Here is a 26,053-nt window from a genome sequence, read left to right as displayed (position 1 = left end):
CGTCAGCCCCATAAATGATAAAGTAAAAATAATTCATATAATAAATAACTAACTAACTAACTAACTAACCATCACGCCGTTTCCCCGCAGGGGTAGGCAGAGAGGACGGACCGCCAAACAACTCGGTCTTGGCACACACTCCTTGCCTCATTCACATTCATACATCGTCTCATACATACTCTTCTATTATTCTGACTCTTGACATGGCCCGACTCGAGTATCTGATTCACTTGATCGTGCCATGTCTTCCTCGGGCGTCCCCGACTTCTGCTACCATTCACATTTGCATCATATATCCTCCTTACACTCCTATCTTCGCTCATTCGCTCTACATGCCCAAACCATCTAAGCGTCCTTTTCTTAATCTTACTCATTACGCTTACATCAGCCTTGCACTCTTTGCGGATCTCCACATTCCTCACACGATCAAACATGGTTTTACCACACATACGCCTCAGAGATCTCATTTCAACAGCATTTAATCTACTTTCATCCTTTCTTTGCCAGTTCCATGCCTCACTTTCATACATCAAGGTAGGTACCAGCACTCCGTTGTGGACTGCTAACTTCGCTTCTTTGGACAATTTTTTGTTAGCGCCTACGGCGTTTAGTCCTCCATTCGGAATTACCTGCATTTACCCTTCTTTCAATATCTCTGTCAGCCTTTCCATCTCTCGTAAACATACTTCCTAAATACACAAACTCATCCACCTGCTCCAAGAATTCCCCATTCACAATTATATTGCACACTGTTTTCGTACTCTCTCTTTCAAACACCATTACTTTAGACTTACTTACATTCATTATTAACTAATTATTCATGCATACTTCGTTCATCCTAGACACGAGAGACTGTAGATCATCTATACTATTAGCAATCAGCACCGCATTATCAGCATACAACAGGCAACATACTTTCAAATTATTCAAATTCGCGCCCAATCCCACCTCTTTCAATTCTTGCATACAATTATCCATGTATAGATTGAATAACCACGGTGACATTACGCAGCCTTGTTTAACACCTTTTGTGATATCAAACCACCCCGTAAAACCACCGTTTACCCTAACACATGCAACGCTTCCCTCATACAGAGACGCAATTGCCTGAGTCAGATTCGTATTCACTCCATACTTGGACAACACCTTCCATAGCTTTTTCCTGTCGACTCGGTCGTATGCTTTTTGTAAGTCTACAAAGGCACAGAAAAGTTTCTGGTTTTTTGCCAGAAACTTCTCAGTGAGCATACGCAATGAGAAGATCTGGTCCATGCACCCCCTTCCACTCATAAAAGCACCTATATACGATACCATATATACCATAAAAGCACCTATATACCATAAAATCATATAATAAATAATATAATATAATATAAATAATATATGTAGTACCCTTTCCTATATCCATCCTTATTCTTAGCAGGAATGCTCGATCTTAATACATTAGAAGCCCGCCGAAAAATATTTTTAGGAAAACATTTTTTTAAGATAATCTCTGGAACTATACATAATCCACCTATTTTGAAAGAGATTAACTTATATGTCCCAGACAAGTATACTCGTGGAAGGTCCCATACCCTTTTTTATGCTCCAAAAGCGAGGACTTCTGCCTATCAGAACGCCCCAGTCAACAGAGCGACTGAACTGCTCAACGAGTCTGCATTGACCATCGACATTTTTAACGTAACCTACAGGCAGTTTAACAATTATCTTTTGACGTATGTCACAAAGTAGTGAAACTGACCTTTTTATGTGTTTTGCTATACTTTTTGTCTAATTTGTAATCTTCTCCATAATGTATTGGTGAATAACCGTTTTACGGAGAACATGAAAAATAAATAAATAAATAAATAATTCATTCAATTTTCTCTCGTTACTTCAAATTTAGACAAAACTTACTGATTACGTTTTTCTGTTAAAAACGAGACTGGATTCCTATAACAAATGAATCGATAAATAAGTTATTAGTTATGAGGAAGTCGGATCGCGTGTTCTTTATAATAATTATTATTTCGCCTCTCTTCCATTATAATAATAATAATAATTATTATTATTGGATAATTTGTAGAGCGCCGTTTTTGTGAAAAATCACCTCAAGGGCGCTGTACAATTTATTTCTTAGGATCTACATTTGTTATTTAGAAAAGATACCAAAACATACTTACCTGGCAAGTCACTTCCAACAAACACACTTATATTAAAAAGTTTATGCTTATAAAAGATAGAACTGCACGCAGAGGACACTATATCAAAAAACACTGGTCGTCGCATGATCTTAAGTCTGCTATAGTTTTTATTTTAATTTAAATGTATTTTAACTGTCTTAAAAGCCTATAAATTGTTAGATGTTATCAATTTTATTTATTTATTTTTAATTATTATTTATTATTATTTTTATTTATTTTATTTTATTTTTAGTATTTTTTACATTTTGTTAATTTAAATTTCCGTCAACTGTGAAAGTGGAGGTTCCTGAAATTATGGATACGACTGTCTGAAAAGGTGCGTTTTAAGTTTAGACCTAAATTCTGTCGAGTCTGCGATCATTCTCAAATCATGTGGCAGTCCATTCCAGGCTTTAGGTCCTGACACGGCGAAAGCACGCTCACCGAACTTAGTATCTGGTGTGCGCTTTGGTTCCTTCAACCTTCCGATAGCTGATGACGTTGCTGACCTAAGGGTTGACTGTCGGGAATTGGAATCTTCTGGAATACAAAATTCTGATAAATAAGCCGGAGCCATTCCGTTAAGTGACTTAAATACCATCCAGCATACCTTGAACTGGATTCTTTCAGGACATTTGAGCCAGTGCAGATTTTTGAGATGCTCTGAAATGTGGGAGTATTTAGATACTCCGGTGATAAGCCTTGCCGCGGCGTTGAAAACGGATTGTAATTTGTTGATTTGACATTTAGGGAGACTTGCATATATTCCGTTGCAATAATCTAGACGTGAAACAACATAGGAATTGACTAGCAATTTAGTCGCCTCTGTTGGCAGGTTTCTCCGCACTGCTTTAATTTGCCTTAACTGAAAGAACCCCGTGCTTACAGTTCTGTTCACCTGAGTTTTAAGGGAAAAATTAGCGTCCAGATTGACACCCAGTAATTTGATGCACGTTTTTGGAGTGATGTCACTTCCGGAAATGGTTATTGGGGAGTTTTCAATGTTATGCTGACGTCTGCTTGTAGCAGTCCACAGAAACTCAGTCTTTGTGGGATTCAGTTTCAATCTATTTGAGGTCATCCAGCGAGTAATTGCTTCTATACACTCAGTTATACGAATTTTTAGACTGTTTATTTCTTCTGGTAAGCAGTAAAAATAAACTTGCTGGTCATCAGCGTAGCAGTGAGATAGAAGGCCGAATGATTCTATTATTTTAGCGACATCATTTGTGAAGAGGATGAAGAGTAGTGGGCCCAGAACGGACCCTTGGGGTACTCCAGATGAAAGGGTTGCATAATTTGATTGGTTTTTCCCACTTTTACGGCTTGTAAACGGTTGGCCAGGTACGATGTCAGCCAGGTCTTAACATCACAGTTTAAACCAAATGATTCATCTAATCGTTTAATAAGAAAGTCATGGTCAATCGTGTCAAATGCAGCACTCATGTCCAAGACTGAAAGAAGTGCCAGTTTACCCGACTCAATGGCAGTAGTTATGTCCGACAAAACACATAGTAACCCGGTTTCTGTGGAGTGGAACCGTCTATATGCAGATTGGTATTTAGTTAATAATTCATTTGAATTTAAGTGACATATGACCTGTGAGGCAGCGATTTTTTCTAATATTTTTGATATAAAAGGCAGATTTGAAACGGGTCGGTAATTTGAAAGATCTTCAGCGTCCAGTTGTGGTTTTTTTAATAATGGAGTTACGATAGCTGATTTAAGGGATTTTGGAAAGTCACCCGTGCTAAGTGACTTATTGAAAAGATGAACTTAAAAGGGAGCAATTTCATTGCAACACTTTTTCAGTAGCCACGTTGGAATAGGGTCGAGCGAACACTGCTTGTTCGGTGAAGTAAGAATTAATTTCCTTACTTCTTCTAGGGATGTAGGTTTGAAGGCAGAAAGGTTTTCTCTATTGCATTTAGTAAAATACGGTGGTGGAGCGTAGGTTGTTAGGGCTCGTATTGACTCAATTTTGTCAAGGAAAAACTTGGAGAAGATTTCCGGAGCTATGTCGATTGTATTTGGTGCATGGACATCAGCAATGACTGTCTTAACCGAGTTCCAAAGACTACGTGGATTTTGACGCTCTGAAGTGATCCTATTTGTCCAATATTCAGACCTTTTTGAACGGATTAAGATCATGTACTCTTTTTGAGCCTGTATCCAATCGTTCCGTGATGTAACCCCCGAGTGTCTGTAGGTCCTCTCCAATTTACGTATCAATCTCTTCTGGCTCCGACATTCTTCGTCAAACCAGGCATCAGATTTTCGTAGACGCCGAGTTTTTGTAGAAATTGGAGCATATGTATTTAAAAGGGTTGAAAGGATGGTGTTATAATCTGCTGCTAGTTGGGTTGGCGACTCTGTTTCCCATGCGCTATGTGTACAGAGCGGAGAAGCTTTTAGTTCTGACAGGAAGTCGTCAAAGTTAAAACCGCGCCATGCTCTTGATGTGATAGTAACGTAAGGAATTTTCGGTGGGTTAAAATCGATTTCTGCGCGAATAAGTCGATGGTCTGATAGTCCTACATCCACACTATCCGCTACCAGAAACGGACCGCTTGACTTTGAGATAAAAATGTCCAAAGTTCCGCCAGCATCGTGAGTTGGGGAATTAACCCATTGACGGCATCCGAAACAGTCTAATAAATCAGTGAATTTAAGAGTATTTTGTGATTCTAGACGCTCTAAGTGAATGTTAATGTCGCCTGTTATGAAAATATTATCGGAAAGTCGCACAACCCGCTCGAGAAAACACGAAAATTCATTAAAAAAGTCCAAAGTGATTTGTTTGAACTAGGCCGGTATAGGGTACATAAAATGAATGATGCTCCTGCAGACGAAACTCGGCATCCCAAGTGCTCAAAGGTTCGGTATGCACCAATTGACACCCTCGTTAAACACAAGCCCTGGCGACCTAAAATCACGATACCCCCGTGATTTACGCTAGCGATGTTGTCATCCCGAGAAATTGTTGCTTTAGGTCGGGCTTCTTCTAGCACGACATAACCTAAAGCTCGGAGTCTCTTTATTGAAAAAGAGTCACTATTTTCGTGCCAAGTCTCAGTTATGGCCAGGACATGAAGATTCTGTTCGTTGAAAACCTCCCCTACCTCCTCTTTCTTGTTATTGAGAGATCTAACATTCCAGGATCCTATACCTAGTTGACGGCTCTTAAAGTTGGCATGCCGTTGTATACAAGCATTAACTGTGTTATATTCTCTCTCCGGATTCGGGAGAATTTGAGTTGCTACTTTTCCCTGTTCTTCTGTTAGCGGTGACGTAACTATTTCGATGCTGTGTTCCAGATGTTTTTTCCTACTGCGTCCAGCTCTGCAACCACGAAACCTCATTTTACGGGTAGTTGTTTTAGTAATAACGCGTCCAAGGTTATACAGCGATATCTTTGCAGCTATTGCAGGGTCCAAATAAACACTATCACTATTAAGTCTGAGTAGTGTGGCCCGGTCATATCCGACATTGTTTACAACCACCATAGCTCAAAGGATACCCTCATAAATCACTTACACGCACTTGAAACTGTTCACTAGTCTATCACCGTGCACATGTGGTAAGCATTACAAACCGACGACCGATGCATTGCCTTTCACTGTGCACTTTTTGGATAACGTGGCAGATTTGAACTAAAAATACGTAAAACTTTATATTAAAACTTGAATTAAGCCCGAAGGGGCTACAGAAAAATTATTTTACTTTTATACACGTAAACTAAAACTTAATGCGGTTATTTTATGCTAAATTTACACCTGGAAAATTGAGGACTTCCCAGGATTTCAAAAATAAACTCGGAGCGCTTCCAAAAAGCAGCCGGCAGCCCTGAAGAGCGCCGAGTGTATTATATATATATTTTTTAATTTTTAAAAGAAAGTCAAACATTCCCGGGTTACGGATAACTGGACAATATTTGAAAATCTCCTACTACCACCACATTAAACGGAAAATGTTGCTTGTGTTGTGATGGAGGACTTAGCCAGCCGAGGAATTGAACACACTACGCCTGGGTGGGGCCCAAACGCTATGTCAAACTAGCCAGCTATCGGACAAGATCACCGAAAAGGTTTATTCGGACAAGACAAGACCACCTGAGTGTTGAACACGTGTTCAGATTTTTTCTGAATAATAATAATAATAATTGGATAATTTGTAGAGCGCCGTTTTTGTGAAAAATCACCTCAAGGGCGGCGAATGACTAATATTTTATTAGGAAATGATCACGTAGTCACATTTAACAGTATAAATTCCGTAGTAATTTTTCTTCGTATGCTAACATAGTTGTTCAGTTTTCCGTGAGTCAAGATTCGCTTTCATTCGTACAGTTCTAAATCTGTTTCCGCAGCCTCATTGAAAAGGAAGATGGTCCATCAGAGATGAGAGTGTGTACGGTATGGGGGAAAAATTCACACGATATGACGTCACCGATGCACGTTTAGATATCAGCCTCATCTCAACCATTCATCCGCTTGGATGCTGGGAATTCTGATTAAATGACGTGCCAAGTTTATTATTATACTATTATTGTTTATTTTAAGCTTTTCAATATGTAGCTAACTAAATAAGAGAACTTTATCAGGTGAATGTGGTAGTTGTTTATAAAACGTACTCAAAATGAGCCTAAACTGGCTGTCGTCATTGCTGATACCAACACTGATAAATATGGCAGTGGATACCTGGCAGAGAAAATATGGTCAAAATGAGGCTAAACTGGCTGTCATCATTGCTAATACCATATGGACAATAAACAGAATGGTTGAAAACCGACGTGGACAATCTATATGTACAGTTCCTTCACCACCTAGGATTCTTGCAGCAGAGTCTCCATCTTCTATAATAATAATAATAATAACATAGCATTTATATAGCGCAGTTTTGTGTTGTTTCACTTCAAGTGCGCTTAACTATAATAAACTTAAAATAAAATTTCCTATTGTGTTCCTTTAAAAATTTTTTTTTACATAATATGAAATAAAGAATAAACGGTTTACACAAAAGCAGAGAATAAAATTTAACAATTTTCTATCTTCGTCGAACGTCACAGCGGTGCTGCCAAGGTCTGTTATCTATGTGAAGATATTGTGTCAGCGCTCTTTATTAGCAGCAGACACATGTCAGCGCTATATTAGCAGCAGACACATACCTGAACGGATGACGAACCTCGTGCTGGCACTGTTGGTGGACGCGGTAGACTCTCGCTGCAGCAGCTGGTACAGTTCCTTCACCACCTAGGATTCTTGCCGCAGAGTCTCCATCTTCTATCTTCATGTCACCTGTTCCTGTTCTTCATTTTACTTTACTTAACTTCACTATATTTTGGTAATATTTATATATATGTTTTATACCTGCATCAACTGTAAAGCGCCCCTGAGGTGATAACTCACAAAAGCGGCGCTATAAAAAATTGTCCAATATTTATTTATTATTTATTTAACTAACCTTCAGGCAGAAAGGTTTTACCGCCAAAAAACTCTGACTTGGTACACACTCCTTGCTTCATTCACATTTACATATAGGTACGTTATCTCATACAACATACCCTTTTGTTATTCTCATCTCCCACATTCTCTTGTTTTATATACCAACTCTTGACATGACCCAACGCAAGTATTTGTAGTGCCATGTCTATTAGAATAATGGTAACAAAATTATCAAATGTGTTTAGTGGCGCCATCTATATTGAAAAATTGAAACAATAAAGATGATTCTTTTATCTTTTGTCTATTGCGAAAAGAAACGTGTTTTAATAGGTTATGGGCAAATATCCATATATTTTTCGGTTTTTACTGTGTAAATTTAGTATAAAACAGTCGAAAATTGTTGACTTTTCGTGGAAATATGGCTGTAAACTATTTTCAAAGTAATTGTAAAAAGCATTCACTTTGTGGCTCATCATAATTTATAATAAAAACACATAAATTTGTTTTTGACCACGATAGTTTTATTTTCACTCTACCGGTTTCGGAAGATCCCTTCCTTCGCCAGGAGAATATTTAAAACTAATCTACTACACAAAATATTGACACATAAATACAAAAATGTTAAGTGTTTGAGAGAGATGTCGACAAAGTGGAAGGGGTAATTACGGGAATTCCAGGAAGAACAGAGCGGTTAACTGGAAATATGTCAAGAATAGGACTATAAGACAGATTAATTTGGTTATTTATTATACTGGAGTTATTATTGATGGCTTTTCTGATTTCAAGTGCTTCTAAATTATCTAATTTTTTGCCTTTATTACTACGGTGAAGAATTTTAACCCCCGTATCTTTACTACGGGGTAAACTTTACTACTAGTAAAGATACGGGGGTTAAAATTCTTCACCGTAGTAATAAAGGCAAAAAATTAGATAATTTAGAAGCACTTGAAATCAGAAAAGCCATCAATAATAACTCCAGTATAATAAATAACCAAATTAATCTGTCTTATAGTCCTATTCTTGACATATTTCCAGTTAACCGCTCTGTTCTTCCTGGAATTCCCGTAATTACCCCTTCCACTTTGTCGACATCTCTCTCAAACACTTAACATTTTTGTATTTATGTGTCAATATTTTGTGTAGTAGATTAGTTTTAAATATTCTCCTGACGAAGGAAGGGATCTTCCGAAACCGGTAGAGTGAAAATAAAACAATCGTGGTCAAAAACAAATTTATGTGTTTTTATTATATTTTCAAAGTATTGAGAAGCTGACAATACACCAGAATTATGATCAGTGGAGTTTTGCGGTCGAAAATCTGTTGGTGCTTGACAACCTCGCTAACTATATCAAGTCGGAGCGGGGAGCCAGATAAAAATTTCGAGTCAAAAGCATCAGATGACGCAAGAGCCAAGGCGAAGCTAGTTTTAACTATTGACCCTGGATTGTACGTGCATATTAAGGAAACAAAAAAGTAGCGCCCTTTGTGGCAGCTGGACGCGTCATGCCGTCTCCAACCGCTTTGTGTTTTTTTAGTATTTTCAAGGGAAACGAGGCAACATCCCTTTGAAGTTATTTTAAAAATCGGTGAATCAACATTTTAAATTAACTTACCAATTAGTAATCAGAACTTAATAGTAATGTGACTAGAGTGCAGTGTCTCAAAAATGAATAATCGAAAATTGTGCTAAAAATATTCTAAATTCGCTGAAGTTGAACTTGGGACGAGAATCGGTAACTGTAGGTACGCCAGATGTTTTCAATGTTATTCTTGGAAACTCTGAAAGCCCTAACAAGTGCCCGAGGTGATTTACTATCCCGTTCGCCGCCTTTTATTTCGGAACAATGCACCACTAACATAATCACCAGAAACAAGTGTACAATGAAATGGACTTTCCGAACGTCGCAGCGGTGCTGCCAAGGTTTGTTATCTATGTGAGGATACTGTGACAGCGCTTAATTAGCAGCAGACACATACCTGGACGGATGACGAACCTCGTGCTGGCACTGTTGGTGGCACGGTGCACTATTTCGCTGCAGTAGCTGGTCCAGTTTCCTCACCACCTGGGATTCTTGCTGCAGAGTCTCCATCCTATACCTTCGTCGAATGTCACAGCGGTGCTGCCAAGGTCTGGAATCCATGAGAGGACATTGTGTCAGCGCTCTATTAGCAGCAGACACATACCTGGAAGGATGACGAACCTCGTGCTGGCACTGTTGGTGGACGCGGTGGACTCTCTCGCTGCAGCAGCTGGTCCAGTTTCCTCACCACCTAGGATTCTTGCAGCAGATTCTCCATCTCCGTGTCACCTGTTTCTGTACTTCATTTTATTTAACTTAATTTAAATTTCAATTTGTAATATTCATAGATTTTTTTGTAATATCTGCATTAACTGTACAGCGCCCCTGAGGTGATATTTTGCAAAAGCGGCGCTATAAAAATCATCCAATAAATAAATAAAATAATAAATAACTTAAGAGTTATGGATTAAACTGAGGTCTATGTTTGATGACTCAGGCTTTTCTCGTAAAATATCTCTACTAAGACATTTAATCTCGTTACGACAAGAAAATTGTGATTCCATGACTTCATACGTCACGCAAGTGGTCGAAACAGCTCAGAGATTGAAGGGCACAGGATTTACAATTACAGAAGAATGGGTCGGATCGTTACTTCTCGCAGGTCTGCCAGAAAAATTCATGCCAATGATTATGGCGGTGGAGCACTCAGGAATGCAGATTACCACCGATTTAATAAAATCTAAGTTGATTGATATGGAGGTTTCAAAGAATGACGTGGATTCCAGCGGCGCAGCATTTGCAGCAAATAAAAGCTACAAGCAGAAATTTAAAAATGGCGCGACGTCATTGAAAAATTCAAAAGTGACAGGTTACAAGACCATCACTTGTTACAAATGTAAACAGACGGGTCAATATCGAAACCAGTGTCCAGTGTTACAAAAAAAACAAACAATCAAATGCTGTGTAGTTTTTTTGAACGGAGAATACAATAAAAACGAATGGTAGGTACATTGACAGTGGCGCAAGTGCACATATGACGGCCAACAAAGAGTGGATAAAACACGCTGTGTCAGGGTGTTTGTAAGAAAATAGCTTTTTATCGTCGGTCAGTTTATTTATCTTACATAGGGTTTACAGCTTAGGGTAAAAAACAATGATCACTTAAAGATCTCAAATATCACTTAAGCACAGCGTAATAGCCACAACAGAGGACCCGGGGGTCTCTTAGTTGGGTGGAGATTCTCGCGACAAGTAATGTCCCCGAGGGAGCTGTTACTTGAATTCCCAAGGAGGACCCGGAGGGTTCTCTCGACTTGGTACTGGGGAGTGTTTAACTTCTCCCAACAAGTAATGTCCCCGAGGGAGCTGTTACTTGAATTCCCAAGGAGGACCCGGAGGGTTCTCTCGACTTGGTACTGGGGAGTGTTTTAACTGGGCAATGACCACTAGGGTCAAAATGAGCTGCACGGCGTTATATACCCTTTGACCGGTCAGTACCGGCCGCTGACGGAGGGGTGGGGGTAGCTCGGCCAATGGGGTGTCTTCCTGTACGGGGAATGGGCTGCGATTGGCCGAGCGAGACGGCGCTATGCGTGTGAGGGAGAAAGTATTCGGATTCGTGCGTCGGTCGAAATGCCGCGCGCCACAACGCAAATTTTACGCAATATTTATCAGAGATAACCGTCGCGAATAATATGAGAGTGCCAGTTTTGTGTTCCGAAGATGTACAAATAATAACTTACTGCAACTACGATATCATGGTTAAAGATGTGCTTTGCATACTGAGCTTAACAACAAACCTGTTGTCAGTGAGCGAACTAATCAAGAACGGAAACAATGTTGTTTTTGGTGAAAACAAATGCTACATAGGTAACACTAAGAATGTGTTGGTGGCCACAGGAACGTCAATAAATGGAGTGTACAAGCTAAACATCAAAGTAGCAGATTGTATACTGGCAGCACCTGCTGTAGCAAATGCAGATCTTTGGCACAGGCGGTTAGCGCATATTAACAGTAATGATTTAAATAAAATGAAGAACGGCATTGTAGATGGATTGTCCTACCCGGGTACCAGTGATATGACAATGGCGACATGTGTGACCTGTTGCGAAGGTAAACAAATGAGGTTACCATTTCATCATGTTGGAAAAATAAGTAGAGAAATACTACATACAATACATGCAGATGTATGTGGTCCTATGGAAACGAAGTCCATAGGTGGTGCTAGGTATTTTGTCTTGTTCATTGATGATCACAGTCGTATGACCTTCATATACTTCCACGAACATTAAAATGAAGTCTTCAAGATATTTAAGAATTTTAAAGCAATGAATGAAAATAGTCAGAAAACAAAAAAAAAATATTACGCACAGACAATGGTGGTGAATTTTGTAGTGGTGAGATGGAGAATTACTTACTCAGAGAAGGAATTATACACCAGAAGACAACTGCATACACACCTGAACAAAATGGTGTTTGTGAACGGGCTAATAGAACTATTATAGAGAAATCGCGATGCTTACTTTTTTATGCGAAATTAGAAAAAAAGTTCTGGGCTGAAGCAGCTAATACAGCAGTATACCTAAAAAATAGATCTGTAACTTCAAGTTTGGGAAATAAAACACCCAATGAAGCGTGGTATAAAAAGAAACCAGATTTAAGTCATATACGCCTATTTGGCAGCCCCGTAATGGTCCACATACCGAAGGAAAGAAGATTAAAATGGGACAAGAAGGCTAAAATGCAGATTCTTGTAGGATTTTCAGAAATAGTAAAGGGATATTGTGTATATGATACCCATAAAAAATATTAAAACTATAAAGAGAGATATAATAGTGATAGAAGAAGAAACAGAATCATCGGAAATCAATGCAGAAAACATAGCAGAATGGATACAGGATGATGTTGAATTTGAAGGGCATGAGTCTACGGCAACAAACGAAGATGGCAGAGATTCAGTGGGGAAGTCTTCAATGAATGAATCTCTCCAAAATTCAAATACATCTGTATATACTGATCCGGCTAGTGAAGATGACGATACAAGCATCACAAACATAGAGACAGATATCTCAATCAGTGAGTTGCAACCAATTCTAGAATTACCAGAACAGGAGAAGAGAATACGAAAACCTCCGGAACGTTTTGGGTTTGGTAATATCTGTATTTCCAATTCCAATCCAGATGTCGAACAAATAGACTTCTCAGAAGCGCTGAATGGACCAGAAGCTGATCAGTGGAGACAGGCCATGCGAGAGGAGCTTCAGTCGTTCGAGGATAACGATGCGTGGGAAATTATTGATATACAAAGTAATGGATTAATTGTGCAAAACAAGTGGGTGTTAAATAAAAAACTAGATGTGAATGATAAAGTGCGGTATCGTGCCCGACTCGTGGCTAAAGGTTTTACGCAACGACATGGTATTGATTATCAGAACACTTTTTCTCCTGTCATAAAACATTCTGCGCTGAGAATGTTATTTGCTCTGAGTGTACAGTGGGATATGGACATAACACATCTAGATGTGACAACAGCTTTTTTAAATGGAAATTTAAAAGAAAATATTTACATGTCAATTCCAGAAGGTTTTGTAAATAAGCAAATTAGAAAGGTCTTGAAATTAAAAAGAGCTATATACGGACTGAAACAGTCTGCTTTAGTCTGGTAAGTTTTTAGATTCTCACGGCATAACACCCCAAAAACAAACAACAAAAATGCTTTAGTCTGGTATGAAAAAGTGAAAGATTGTTTGCTGAACTTTGGTTTTAAAATAAGTAAATTTGAACCATGCTTGTTTACATTTTTTTATGAGAATGTCAAGATTATTGTAGCTATATATGTTGACGATTTCTTAATTTTTTCTAATAGTATTGCAGAAACAGAAAAATTAAAAAATGTATTAAGTTCTCAATTAAAATTAAAAGATTTAGGTCCTGTTAGACGTTACTTAGGCATGCGAATTAGTGTAAACAAAGAATGTAAGACTATAACTATAGATCAGCAGGAATATATAAAGCAATTATTATTAAGGTTTGATATGTCCAATTGTAAAACTTTAGATACCCCCATTGAGAGTAAGTTGAACATAGAAAAGGCTGAAAATTGTGTAGTAAACATTCCATATCAAAAGCTAATTGGAAGCTTTATGTATTTGGCAGTTTGACTAGACCAGAGTTGTCGTATTCCCTTAGTTATCTCAGCCAGTTCAATAACAGTTATAATGACACTCATATTAGTTATGCTAAACGAATATTAAATTATTTACAAAAGACAAAACACTATTGTTTAACATATTGTAAGGAAAATGTAGAGCTGACAGGTTTTGTTGATGCAGACTGGGCTAGTGATAGTCTGGATCGTAAGTCTTATACTGGGTTCTGTTTTGTAATGGGTGGTTCTGTGATTTCCTGGCAAAGTAAAACACAAAAGACTGTCTCCTTATCCAGTACTGAGGCAGAATATGTTGCTCTCTCAGAGGCATCTAGAGAAGCTGTTTATTTCAGAAATCTTATGTATGAACTTACTGGTAAAAAATGTGTAATTAAATTGAATTGTGATAATCAAAGTGCATTAAAATTAGCAACAAGTCATCAGGCACATGCTAGATCAAGACATATTGATGTTCGGTATCATTATGTTAGAGATGCAGTTAAAAATAAATTAATTAATATTGAATACATTTCAACTCAGGAAATGCCCGCTGACTTGTTAACCAAGGGTCTTTTGTCAACTAAGCATTATAAGTTCATGCCATGCTGGGAATTAAAGTTAAATAAAACAATATGAATGTATTCTGTTTAAAAAATCACATTTATTTTGTTAAGTGGGAGTATTAGAATAATGGTAACAAAATTATCAAATGTGTTTAGTGGCGCCATCTATATTGAAAAAATAAAGATTATTCATTTTTCGGAATAAATTTATTGAGTAAAACCTCAAATTGTAATATTTAAATATTGAAGACAATATTAGTGATTTTTCAACGAAAATCTGAAACAGAAAAATCAGAAAAGGAAACGGTCACATCTTGGACTCGAACCCAGGACCCTTGTCTTTCCGGGACAATGCTCTACCAACTGCGCTAATGTGACCCTATCCTACTCGGTCACTTTTAACTGTATCATACTTCGAATAAGAACTACCAACATTGTCTTCATTTTTTCACCGCACATTTTTATTGGCAACTATCTTTATGTATAATAATAATAATAATAATAATAATTGGATAATTTGTATAGCGCCGTTTTTGTGAAAAATCACCTCAAGGGCGCTGTACAATTTATTTCCTAGGATCTACATTTGTTATTTAGAAAAGATTCCAAAACATACTTACCTGGATCGCAAGATTCAACCCGAACTAAATGCTATCCAGACAGCGTCTTTTAGATAAACCTATCTTATTTTTTATTTTTAATGTGCGACATCTGTTGACTTTTCAAACCACAAGGGTCCTGGGTTCGAGTCCCAGATGTGACCGTTTCCTTTTCTGATTTTTCTGTTTCAGATTTTCGTTTAAAAATCACTAATATTGTCTTCAATATTTAAAGATTATTCTTTTGTCTATTGCGAAAAGCAACGTGTTTTAATTGTTCCAGGGGCGTTCTCATTTTTTCTTCAATTCAGTTGCTGAGATCAACTGAAATGCAAATTTCAGTCTTCTCCAGTGCAAAATGGAATTCACTCTGATCCATTTTTTCAATCAATCATGAAAAATGACATCTCCTCCCAATTTCCTATTCCCCTCCATCTTTTATTCAATATTAATAAATATGCTAATGGCGCCAGCAGTTTTAATTTTCACAATGAATTGAAATAACAAACCGTTTCTACAAAATTCTTCTCAAGAGTCGAAATAAAATTTACCCGAACGATTCACAGAACATCAGCTTACACGCTCTTTGCTTCCATGTTATCTTCAAAAGTTTACAGTACCTATCTTAAATCTATAAAGCATGTTGCACAGCAATTTAAATTACTACACACATGTAAAGTTGCTATTATCTCAGCACTACTTTCAAAGCAGCCTGTGTAGATTATCTAATTAAATGTACTAATATATTGGATAGAGCAGGTTTCTAATGAAATTTATAGTTAAATGGCGTATTACTAATGGACAATGCAGATCCCTGTATTACGTTAATTTGAAAGAATTGATTGAAACAATAGACCGCAGTCAATCCATTTACACATTATATAATTTCTAAAGTTATATGTACTTAACATTATTTTGACAACTAATTTATTCCTTTTTTTATTTTTACAGGAATTGCAAAAAAGCGATGGATGCCTTTCCGCGAATACTTTATCCTCAAGTTGGGTGAAGATGCCACAGCAGGGAACCTAAGACCTTTCACTACAACAGCCAACGGACAAGAAATTAACCAGAAACTTCACAACAAGAAGGGCCTCAAAATATGCCACCTCGAAAGTTTCAACTGCCTGAATTCTATTTCCCTCGTTTTCCACGAATTGCAACATTACAAAGTACAGATCAAACTGGGAACTGATAGCGACTTTGAAGTAACTCACTACCGACAAGAACTTTTACTGGGAGATATACACTCAAGGATTGAAGGAAGAGCTTCGTACAAACCAACGTCATATCAAGTGCCATTGCTCAAAGTAGATACATCGATTGCCGATACTCTTGGACTAGAAAGCGACTCACTCATCCAAAGTGAATCGTTACTCAACATCGACCCCAAAGGTGTAGATGAATCAAGAGGTCGCGTTCGTGAAAAGGGCTTTGTTGGCCATTTTGATGCAGGAAAAGTAGAACACATCGACTCTATTGCTTCATCAAAGGACGCTAAGAATAAAATGAGTGAAAAGGTTTTAAAAAAGAATCTGGATATCTTCCATCATTGTCCAGTGTGTTCTCAAATTGCAGCAGCAAATGAAAAAAATCCCCCTTACTTGATGACGAAACCGATACTGCCGCTCTTTCTTACCGGAGAGTGGGTATCCTTAAATTGTGAAAACAGACCCATGGGACTCTACCTGACTAGACATTTTAAATTCTACTCAGGCGATAATACTTGGATTGTCGAATACAAATTCTATACTGATACATTTTGTTCAGGAACTAGTTTTTCTGTAACAGCGGCGGGGCATTTTAAGAAGGGAAAAAATAATTATCACATGCCTGGAGCATCGGAAGTGGATTTCCATTTGGAAAGAGCTTCCTCGACTGTGTTTGATCCTCACATGATGCAGCATTTGGAGAAAGACCCTGTTTGTGGTTTAGGTGGATGGAAACTGGGAGTTCCACCTGAGATGTCAAGTACGCACGGCTGTGCAACTTTAGGACTAGTTGTACCGAGCATTGAGTATGAACTATTAAAGATGGAGCTTGATTTCCAAGGCTCTCTCCTCCTGTTTATGGGACAAGCGGACACGGACAACAGAAGAAGAGGAGTTAAAGAGAGACCAACAGCGTATCAGCCACCTATGGTACATTGCCAAAACCTTCCCCCATACTCGGAAAGCAGAGACATTTTGAGCAGTTCCTTGTACAGTGCGGCGTCTAAAACTTTAACAGTGAACTTTATTTTCCTGCCGATTGTAATTTTATCTTATTTTTTGTGAAGCTGAACAGTTTTTTTTCTTATTGATCTCAACAACCATAAGAAAAGTTATAATTTAATTGTAAATATAGATTAGATTAGATGTAGGTGTTTATTTTATTTAAATTGAGTATAATTATGTTTATATTTATTTGAAAATATGGTGTATGTACGGGACGGCACTGTAGTCGCCGGCCGCACAGACGATATAGCGGGAGTGGCCGGCTGGCCGCTTCGACGCCTTGGAAGGGAAGGTCGGGAAAAAGTAGGGAGAATGTTGAAAAAATGGAAAAAATGGGGAAAAATATGGGGAAAATGAAAAGTGGGGAAATATGTGGTAAAAAATGGGGAAAAATTATTAACGGGAAAAATGGGAAAAAATGTGGGGAAAAATTGGGAAAAATATAGGGAAGGGAGAAATGGGGAAAATGTGGGAGAAAGGTATAAGGCAGGGGGGAGGAAGGTAGGGGGGAACCTGCGCCCTGACTAGGGACGCTTCGACTATTGTAACAGTTTCTTCTTGATGAACGCCAGGGAGCCGGGAGAAAGAAGAAGGCCAGGTTGCAGTGAAGGTCCAGGGCAGAAGTGGCTTGAAGATGGCAGTCAGGGCAGTCCAGGAGAGATGTTGATGATCCGATCGTTGCTGGCTCTCTGCCGAATTGCACAAGTTGTCCGCCTTTTAAAGGACCAACGGGCCTAGCTCTCCCTTTGTTAGCGACAAATTCCGAGAATTATTTTTGGGTTCCCGGAATTTGTCACAGGAGAGAGCGCCGTTGTTGCGTAACTTGGAAGGGGACGATTTTGACTAGGTCCCTGACTGTTCTTCAACCCACTTTGCCCGGGTCATTTTATTTAAATACATTTTTGTGAGTTTGCACAAATTACATATTAAAAGGGGGAATTGACATCCAAAAGGCAGTTTTGCACAATATTCAATTTTGTGCAAACGGCAAGTTTTGTAAAGGAAACTGCGTTTGCACAATTTCAAATTTTGTGCAAATTTACATATTAAAGAGAGAAAACATATATTTAAAAGGGAAGATTTGCACAATATTCAATTTTGTGCAAATCTTCCATGTTTTGTACAGATGATAGGTATTTAATTTATAAGAGGGTGTTGGGGGGTCAAGCCTTTGTTTTTTGTCTATAATGATGACTGCTTGACCCCGTGGTTTTATTTATTAATCAACAGATAAGGTTTACAGTTTTACACAAGTGCAGATAAAATTACAGATTTTTATAGAGAAATTTGTTGCATAAATTCGAATATGCGCAGAGATGAGTTTGTAAAGGAACTGCCTCTGCGTAAATTCAGATTTATGCAAATTAATTTAAGTCAGTGGAGGTACGTCCGGTACAATGCTCCCCCCGGTGCAGTCACGGCTGCGCCTAGCGGTCCGGACGTGTAGGTCGGCGGCGTCCTTGACGTCCGGTTCCCCTGGGCCGCTGGGGGTTATGGCTCCCATGCGGCATCCGTGGTCCGGGTGCTGTAGAGGGTGGCGCTGGTGCTGGTGCCGGTGCGGGCGCTGGTGCTGGTGCGGGGAGGATGAGGGCGAGTTTGACAGCAGGGCGGGTGTACGTCCCTGTGGCTGTTTGGACCCGGGCTGTCCTCACTTGGCCGTTGGCAGCTGGGATGGCTTCGATTTGGGGTGAGGGGCTCTTCGTCCCGCGGGCTGACAGAGACATGAGTCAGTGGCCGATTGTTGACCACAAACTCAGCCTCTGCCAATGCTGTGCGCAGGGTTTCCTCCCTTGGCGCCCTCTCCGTTAAGGTGGCGCTCAGGGCTCGTTTTACCGAGCGCACCAACCTTTCCCAGGCTCCCCCCATGTGGGGACTGAGGGGTTTTTTGCTGGCGATGAAGGTGGTTTTTAGGGTTCCCTGCACTTTCTCCACGAAGCAAGCGATGGCACAGCAAGCTTGCTCCGAGTAGTCGCAGAAGAGGTGCAGGGTCACGCTGCTAGTCCTCTGTCGGAGCGACCGTCGTGGGATGGAGACGCTGCTTTCCTGGAGCAGGCTCATCCAGTCCCTCCAGCGTTCAGCGTGCTCCGAGGTGTCGCAGAAGAGGTGCAGGGTCACGCTGCTTGTCCTCTGTCGGAGCGACCGTCGTGGGATGGAGACGCTGCTTTCCTGGAGCAGGCTCATCCAGTCCCTCCAGCGTTCGGTGTGCTCCCGTGGATCTTCAGAGAAGGGAGGCAGGTCCTTGGCCATTGATTGTCTGGCAATAAGGGCCACCGTTCGTAGATCGTCCTTGATTGGTGGACGGGGGCTGTCCTGGGCCCTTGAAGCTCTGATGGCTTCTGTCAGGGCGGAGGTTGGCTGAGGCATGGGACTGCCATCATGCTGAACCCAGGCACTGGTATGTTGGGCCGTATCATCCGCCGTAGGTTGGGGCGGGAACATCGGCACGGAGCTGGTACTGGCTGTGGGCTGGCCATCTGGCCGTGCCGGCACGCCATACTCCTTTTCGTGCAGTGGTACGGGCGGCACATGTCCAGATGGTCCAGATGGTCCAGGCTGTCTCCATGTCATGTCCCACTGCTCCAGCAGTCCGGCAGGTGATCTCTGCATCGGCGCTGGGTACCCCGGGTGGGGCAGAGGTACGGGCAGCACAGGGCCATGAGGTCCAGGCTGCATCAGTACTGGGCATCCCTGAATGGTCCAGGGTGCTGGTTGCGCAGGGCCTGCTGGCTCTTGCTGCGTATGTGATGCGTACCTCTGGTCCACCAGAGGTACAGGTCCAGCTGGCACTTCGCGTACGGCTTGCCTCTGTTCGATCAGAGGGGCGGGCGGTACGGGGCCAGAGGGTCCAGGCTGCATCAGGTTTGGGCATCCCTGAATGGCCCAGGGTGCTGGTTGCGCAGGGCCTGTTGGCTCTTGCTGCGCATGTGATGCGTACCTCTGGTCCACCAGAGGTACAGGTCCAGCTCGTACGGCTTGCCTCTGTTCTATCAGAGGGGCGGGCGGTACGGGGCCAGAGGGTCCAGGCTGCATTAGGTTTGGGCATCCTGCATTGGGCCAGGGTGAAAAGGGCCACCAGGGTAGGCGGCAGGATGCGCACCCGGGGCCGCACCAATGTAGGCGGCAGGAGGCGCACCAGGGTAGGCGGCAGGAGGCGCGCCAGGGGGCGCACCAGGGTAGGCGGCAGGAGGGGCGCCAGAGGCCACACCAGGGTAGGCAGCAGCGGGCGCAGCAGGGGGCCCGCCAGGATGCACGGCAGGGTAGGCGGCGGGATGCACACCAGGGGGCGCGCCAGGGTGCTCGCCAGGGTAGGCGCCAGGATGCGCAGCAGCAGGCGCAGCAGGGGGTCCGCCAGGGCGCACGGCAGGGTAGACAATAGGATGCGCTGCAGCGGGCGCAGCAGGGGGCCCGCCCCCAGGGCAGGCGCCAGGATGCGCAGCAGCGGGCGCAGCAGGGGGCCCGCCAGGGTGCACGGCAGGGTAGGCGGCGGGATGAGCACCAGGGGGCGCGCCAGAGCGCCCGCCAGGGCAGGCACCAGGATGCGCAGCAGCAGGCGCAGCAGGGGGTCCGCCAGGGCGCTCAGCAGGGTAAGCGGCGGGATGCGCACCAGGGGGCGCGCCAGGGCGCTCGCCAGGGCAGGCGCCAGGATGCGCAGCAGCGGGCGCAGCAGGGGGCCCGCCAGGGTAGGCGGCAGGGTAGGCGGCGGGATGCGCACCAGGGGGCGCGCCAGGGTGCTCGCCAGGGCAGGCGCCAGGATGCACAGCAGCAGGCTCGCCAGGGTAGGCGGCAGGATGCGCACCAGGGGCCGCACCAGGGTAGGCGGCAGGGTGCGCACCAGGGGATGCTCCAGGGTAGGCGGCAGGGTGTGTACCAGGGGCCGCACCAGGGTAGGCGGCAGGATGCGCAGCAGCAGGCGCAGCATGGGGTCCGCCAGGGCGCTCAGCAGGGTAGGCGGCGGGATGCGCACCAGGGGGCGCGCCAGGGTGCTCGCCAGGGCAGGCGCCAGGATGCGCAGCAGCGGGCGCAGCAGGGGGCCCGCCAGGGTAGGCGGCAGGATGCGCACCAGGGGCCGCACCAGGGTAGGCGGCAGGATGCGCAGCAGCAGGCCCGCCAGGGTAGGCGGCAGGATGCGCACCAGGGGCCGCACCAGGGTAGGCGGCAGTGTGCGCACCAGGGGCTGCACCAGGGTAGGCGGCAGGGTGCGTACCAGGGGCCGCACCAGGGTAGGCGGCAGGATGCGCACCAGGGGGCGCGCCAGGGTGCTCGCCAGGGCAGGCGGCAGGGTGCGCACCAGGGGCCGCACCAGGGTAGGCGGCAGGGTGCGCACCAGGGGCCGCACCAGGGTAGGCGGCAGGGTGCGCACCAGGGGCCGCACCAGGGTAGGCGGCAGGATGCGCACCAGGGGCCGCACCAGGGTAGGCGGCAGGGTGCGCACCAGGGGCCGCACCAGGGTAGGCGCCCAGGTGGGTGCCAGGGGGGTCCGCCCCTGGCAGGTACTGCGTCGCGGTGGGGAGGGCCGGCAGGGTGAGGGCCGGCAGGGCCGGCGGGGTGAGGGCCTGTCACCAGCTCCACGTCGGGTTGTGAATCTGGGGTGGAGGCTGAAGCCTCGCGGCCACTCCGCAGGGACGGCATCTTGGGACGTCACTGGAAGGCGTGAAGGAGTGAAGGCGTGAAGAGGCGATCGCGGCTCGAAGGACCATGTACGGGACGGCACTGTAGTCGCCGGCCGCACAGACGATATAGCGGGAGTGGCCGGCTGGCCGCTTCGACGCCTTGGAAGGGAAGGTCGGGAAAAAGTAGGGAGAATGTTGAAAAAATGGAAAAAATGGGGAAAAATATGGGGAAAATGAAAAGTGGGGAAATATGTGGTAAAAAATGGGGAAAAATTATTAACGGGAAAAATGGGAAAAAATGTGGGGAAAAATTGGGAAAAATATAGGGAAGGGAGAAATGGGGTATGTGTGTTTTGGGCCTGCCCAAACAATTGCTGCTAAAGGTAAATTACTAGACACATACAGGCAGCGCCGAAAAGAATTTGCCAAATCAGGACACAAACATCTTTTACTATATTTAAAAAAAAATTATAATAAAAAATTATAATATAAATGTGTGTATGATCAAACGTGTTTTCTTTTTTGAGGCTTTGCTGGTAGCTGGAAACAATATTTTGAAAGACGATTCTTAACAAAATAACTTTTATATGAATGAGGTTTTTAATAAGTACTTTCTAGTCTTACAAAACATAATATTTATTTATTTAGGTTTCATCTCTCAAAAGGGTTGTAATAAACTACCTGCAACTCAAAGTATTTAACCCATGATTCTGAATTATGGGCATAATCCTTCGAGTTGATGGTGGTTACATTTACACCCTGTATTGTTTTCAGCTAAACTGCAAATGCTGCACTTCCTATTTAATATAGATAATCTAACCAAAAAGCTAAGCTACAGTACCTAAAGCTAGCTAGCAGTATAGAGCTAAAACACCTATATCGGTAGGGCTATTCCAACCGAAGTTTAGTTAATCAACCTAACCATTTTGTAATATTTACTAAATAATAAGGTTACTACATCTAAACAGTTAAGTTTTTTTAACCGAACACTACAAAATGGTTTAGGTATATAATTTTTAGTTTAGGTAACACAACTAAACACAAAGCTGTCTCAACCGATTAGTTTAGCTAGAATACCTGAATCGTTAAGCTGTCATAAATACAGTTTAGGTAACACAACTAAAAACAGAAAGTTAGAGAGCTGTCTCAACCGATTAGTTTAGCTAGAATATCTGAATCGTTAAGCTGTCATAAATACAGTTTAGGTAACACAACTAAACACAGAAAGCTGTCTCGACCGATTAGTTTAGCTAGAATATCTGAATCGTTAAGCTGTTATAAATAAACTGCTGTTTAGCAAACAGTAGCTAAAAGTTCGGCAGTCACCACAGCAACTAAACTGTTTAGTAGATAATTACTGAAAATTTGGTAAATCGGACCTAAACATTTCTTTCAGTGTTGGCGCCACAATGCTCATGTTATGAACCAAGAGATTAATAGGGCAATATGCAAATTGCACTGTGCACATACATAATGCCAAGAGAAGTAGCCGGGCAGAGTGAGTAATATCATCTGTGAATACATAGGTAATGTTTAAAATGCTTAAAATCAACCAAGTGTGAATGGTTTATTCTAGGAATTTGTATGGAATGCATGAATCTAACATACAAATCATATTTGGTACACTTGACACGAAATTGAATTTAAAATTTGCCGAAAAATTTATCGGCAATGGATTATAATATTTAGGTAAACTAACGAAGCCATAATTTAGGTAAATCATAGAAGCCAGAGTCTAGTTAGCCTCTTAGAAGCTGGGCGTATTGTACATGGGTGGGGGCTCATCGAAGCCAGAGTCAAGTTAGCCTCTTAGAAGCTGGGCGTATTGTACATGGGTGGGGGCTCATCGAAGCCAGAGTCAAAGTAGCCTCTTAGAAGCTGGGCGTATTGTACATGGGTGGGGGCTTATCGAAGCAAGATTCAAGTTTACCTCTTAGAAGAATTTTGCATCCACCTCTGCAGCAAAAACGGTATCTTAATAAACGGATTGCAATCTTTAGAGCAAGAGCGTCAGGTAGTTATGCTGTCCCTGTTCTACCGGTATTGCAATGAGAGATGCTCCGAGGAACTTGTGCACAGGTGGATAGTCGGGAAACACGTCAAACGCGCGCCCATCATATGTACACGGTTAACATGTGTCACCTGGTCGTTTCTGCGACTCGTTTTTGAGTTCAACAGCTTGGCTGTGGAACAAATTGACGGCCTCTGTGTTTCCTCCCTCCTACAACATGTTCACTCCTTCATCTCCTCAAAAAGACTATCCACACAGCATCCCCAAAGATGACATAGGCCCTGAGGGAAATTGTTTTGTTTGTTTTGTTAATGTAAAAAATATATTTAAAAAGTTGTTTAAAGATGCTGTTAGTTATGATTTGAGATTCTCACGGCCAAAAGTATTATAGTGGCTTTGCCTATTTCAACATATCGCCCGCCGTACAATCTCATTGGTAGTCTACCTTTTGCCATGTTGCGCTACCTCCTTCTTTAGCCAACGTTTCGGAAAGAATTACAGTGTCCGAAACGTTAGGTAAAGACCCGCTAGGCCAGCCGAGGGCCCCCTAGTCCTGCAGGAGCTCCGGGCCGCAGAATGGCGGTGGATAAGGCACTCCCAGAGAGCAACCTTTGGAGCAGAGCTACGCCAGCTCCACTCGGGGCAGGCCGTGCCCAGCAGCAGTCGCCTCGTCTCCCTCGCACCCCACATCCACAACGGGGTGCTCAGAATGGGCTCGAGAGTCAAGGGAGTGAAGGGAGTACCCGAGTCACCCATAATCCTGGACGGTGGTGACAGCTACACCCGGCTGCTTGTGCAACAATACCACACCCGAGCCGATCATGCGAGTGTGGAGACGACGATGGCCGAACTGCGCACCAGCTTCCACATCTTAAAGCTGCGCTCAGTTCTCCGCCACATAAAACACATGTGCCCCGCTTGTAAAATGCGGCGGGGCAAGCCGTCTCCCCCGATGATGGCACCCCTACCAGCATCCCGGCTTGCACGGCATGTGCGGCCCTTCACCAACTGTGGGCTGGACTACTTTGGGCCCCTGGAGGTAACCATCGGGCGCCGGAAGGAAAAGCGATACGTCGCCCTCTTCACGTGCCTATCGACGAGGGCGGTGCATCTAGAGTTGGCCACCACACTAAGTGCCGACTCTGCCATAATGGCAATTCAAAGAATGTCGGCAAGGCGAGGCCAGCCGGCGACCCTGATGTCCGACAACGGAACCAACTTCCACGGCGCAGACAAGGAACTGAGGGACGCCGTGGAAGACATCTGTCGGGACCCAAGGGTCCAAAACTATGCGACCACCCAAGGGATGGAGTGGAGCTTCATCCCGCCCCGCAGTCCCCACATGGGGGGAGCTTGGGAGCGGCTCGTACGCTCTGTTAAGCGGGCGCTCTCAGCTACGCTCAAGGCGAGAGCGCCAAGAGAGGAGACCCTCCTAACGGCGCTGGCTGAAGCGGAGTACACCGTAAACTCCCGACCGCTCACCCACCTATCGGTCGACCCCAGAGACGAGGAACCGCTGACGCCCAATCACTTCCTCATGGGCTCAACGGGGAGGCGGCCCCACCTGGCCATGTACGGGGCGGCCGAGGAAGAGGTCTGCCTCAGGAAGCAGTGGAGGATCGGCCAACAGCTCACGGACATGTTTTGGAGGCGTTGGGTCCGCGAGTATCTGCCTACTCTCGCCGCCAGGAAGCAGTGGCAGCAGCCAGTGCAGCCCCTACAAAAGGACGACCTGGTGCTGATTGCGGACCCGGCGCTGCCCCGCAACAGCTGGCCACGGGGACGGATCCTCGAGGCCACTCCAGCCCCGGACGGACAGGTCAGGACCGTGAAGGTCAAAACCAGCACGGGGACCTATGTCAGACCGGCAGTTAAGATCGCGGTCCTCCTGCCGGCCTGTGATCCCGCCTCCAAGGGCACATACAAAGGACCTGTCCAGACGCCGCCCCGACGAACTCGCCACCTCAGGGGGACTGGACGCCGGGGACCACGCCGCACCAAGTCGCAGCACGCCTCCCGCTAAAATGGGTGTAGCCGAGCTCCACGGGGGGAGTGTGACGGACGTACTGCTCCGGGCTCGGCCGCGGTCACTCACGATTAGGATAATAAGATAAATATAGAATTGTGGAATAAAATTAAATGAATCCTAACTGTCCTAAAGAAATTGTATAAAATGTATGTAATAATGTAAAGATGTAAATGTATGAAACAATGTAAAATGAAAATGTTATCAATAAATGAAACGTCGGAGCTTGGATAGAGGTATACGGGCAGAGAAGT

General features: G+C 43.5%; 2 protein-coding genes across 2 annotated transcripts in view; both read left to right on the top strand.

Moving 5' to 3' along the window:
• Positions 1-17,212, top strand: part of LOC149408925 (protein APCDD1-like) — a 115,387-nt gene extending 98,175 nt beyond the window's left edge. The window contains exon 5 of the mRNA XM_089650291.1: positions 15,888-17,212. Coding sequence (XP_089506417.1) covers positions 15,888-17,212 — 1,325 coding nt within the window. The remainder of the gene's footprint in view (positions 1-15,887) is intronic.
• Positions 17,213-22,099: 4,887 nt separating this feature from the next.
• Positions 22,100-25,796, top strand: LOC149408924 (uncharacterized). The gene is made up of 2 exons (XM_089650290.1): positions 22,100-22,104; positions 24,305-25,796. Exons 1-2 carry the CDS (start codon positions 22,100-22,102, stop codon positions 25,794-25,796), a joined length of 1,497 nt encoding a protein of 498 aa, XP_089506416.1.
• The last annotated feature ends 257 nt before the right edge of the window (positions 25,797-26,053 follow it).

The sequence above is a fragment of the Hesperophylax consimilis genome, unplaced genomic scaffold (assembly GCF_061612785.1).
Source record: "Hesperophylax consimilis isolate HC1 unplaced genomic scaffold, BYU_Hcon_1.0 scaffold_41, whole genome shotgun sequence".
NCBI lineage: Eukaryota > Metazoa > Arthropoda > Insecta > Trichoptera > Limnephilidae > Hesperophylax > Hesperophylax consimilis.
Note: the sequence above shows the minus strand (reverse complement) of the source record. Positions and strands in the feature narration are given on the sequence as shown.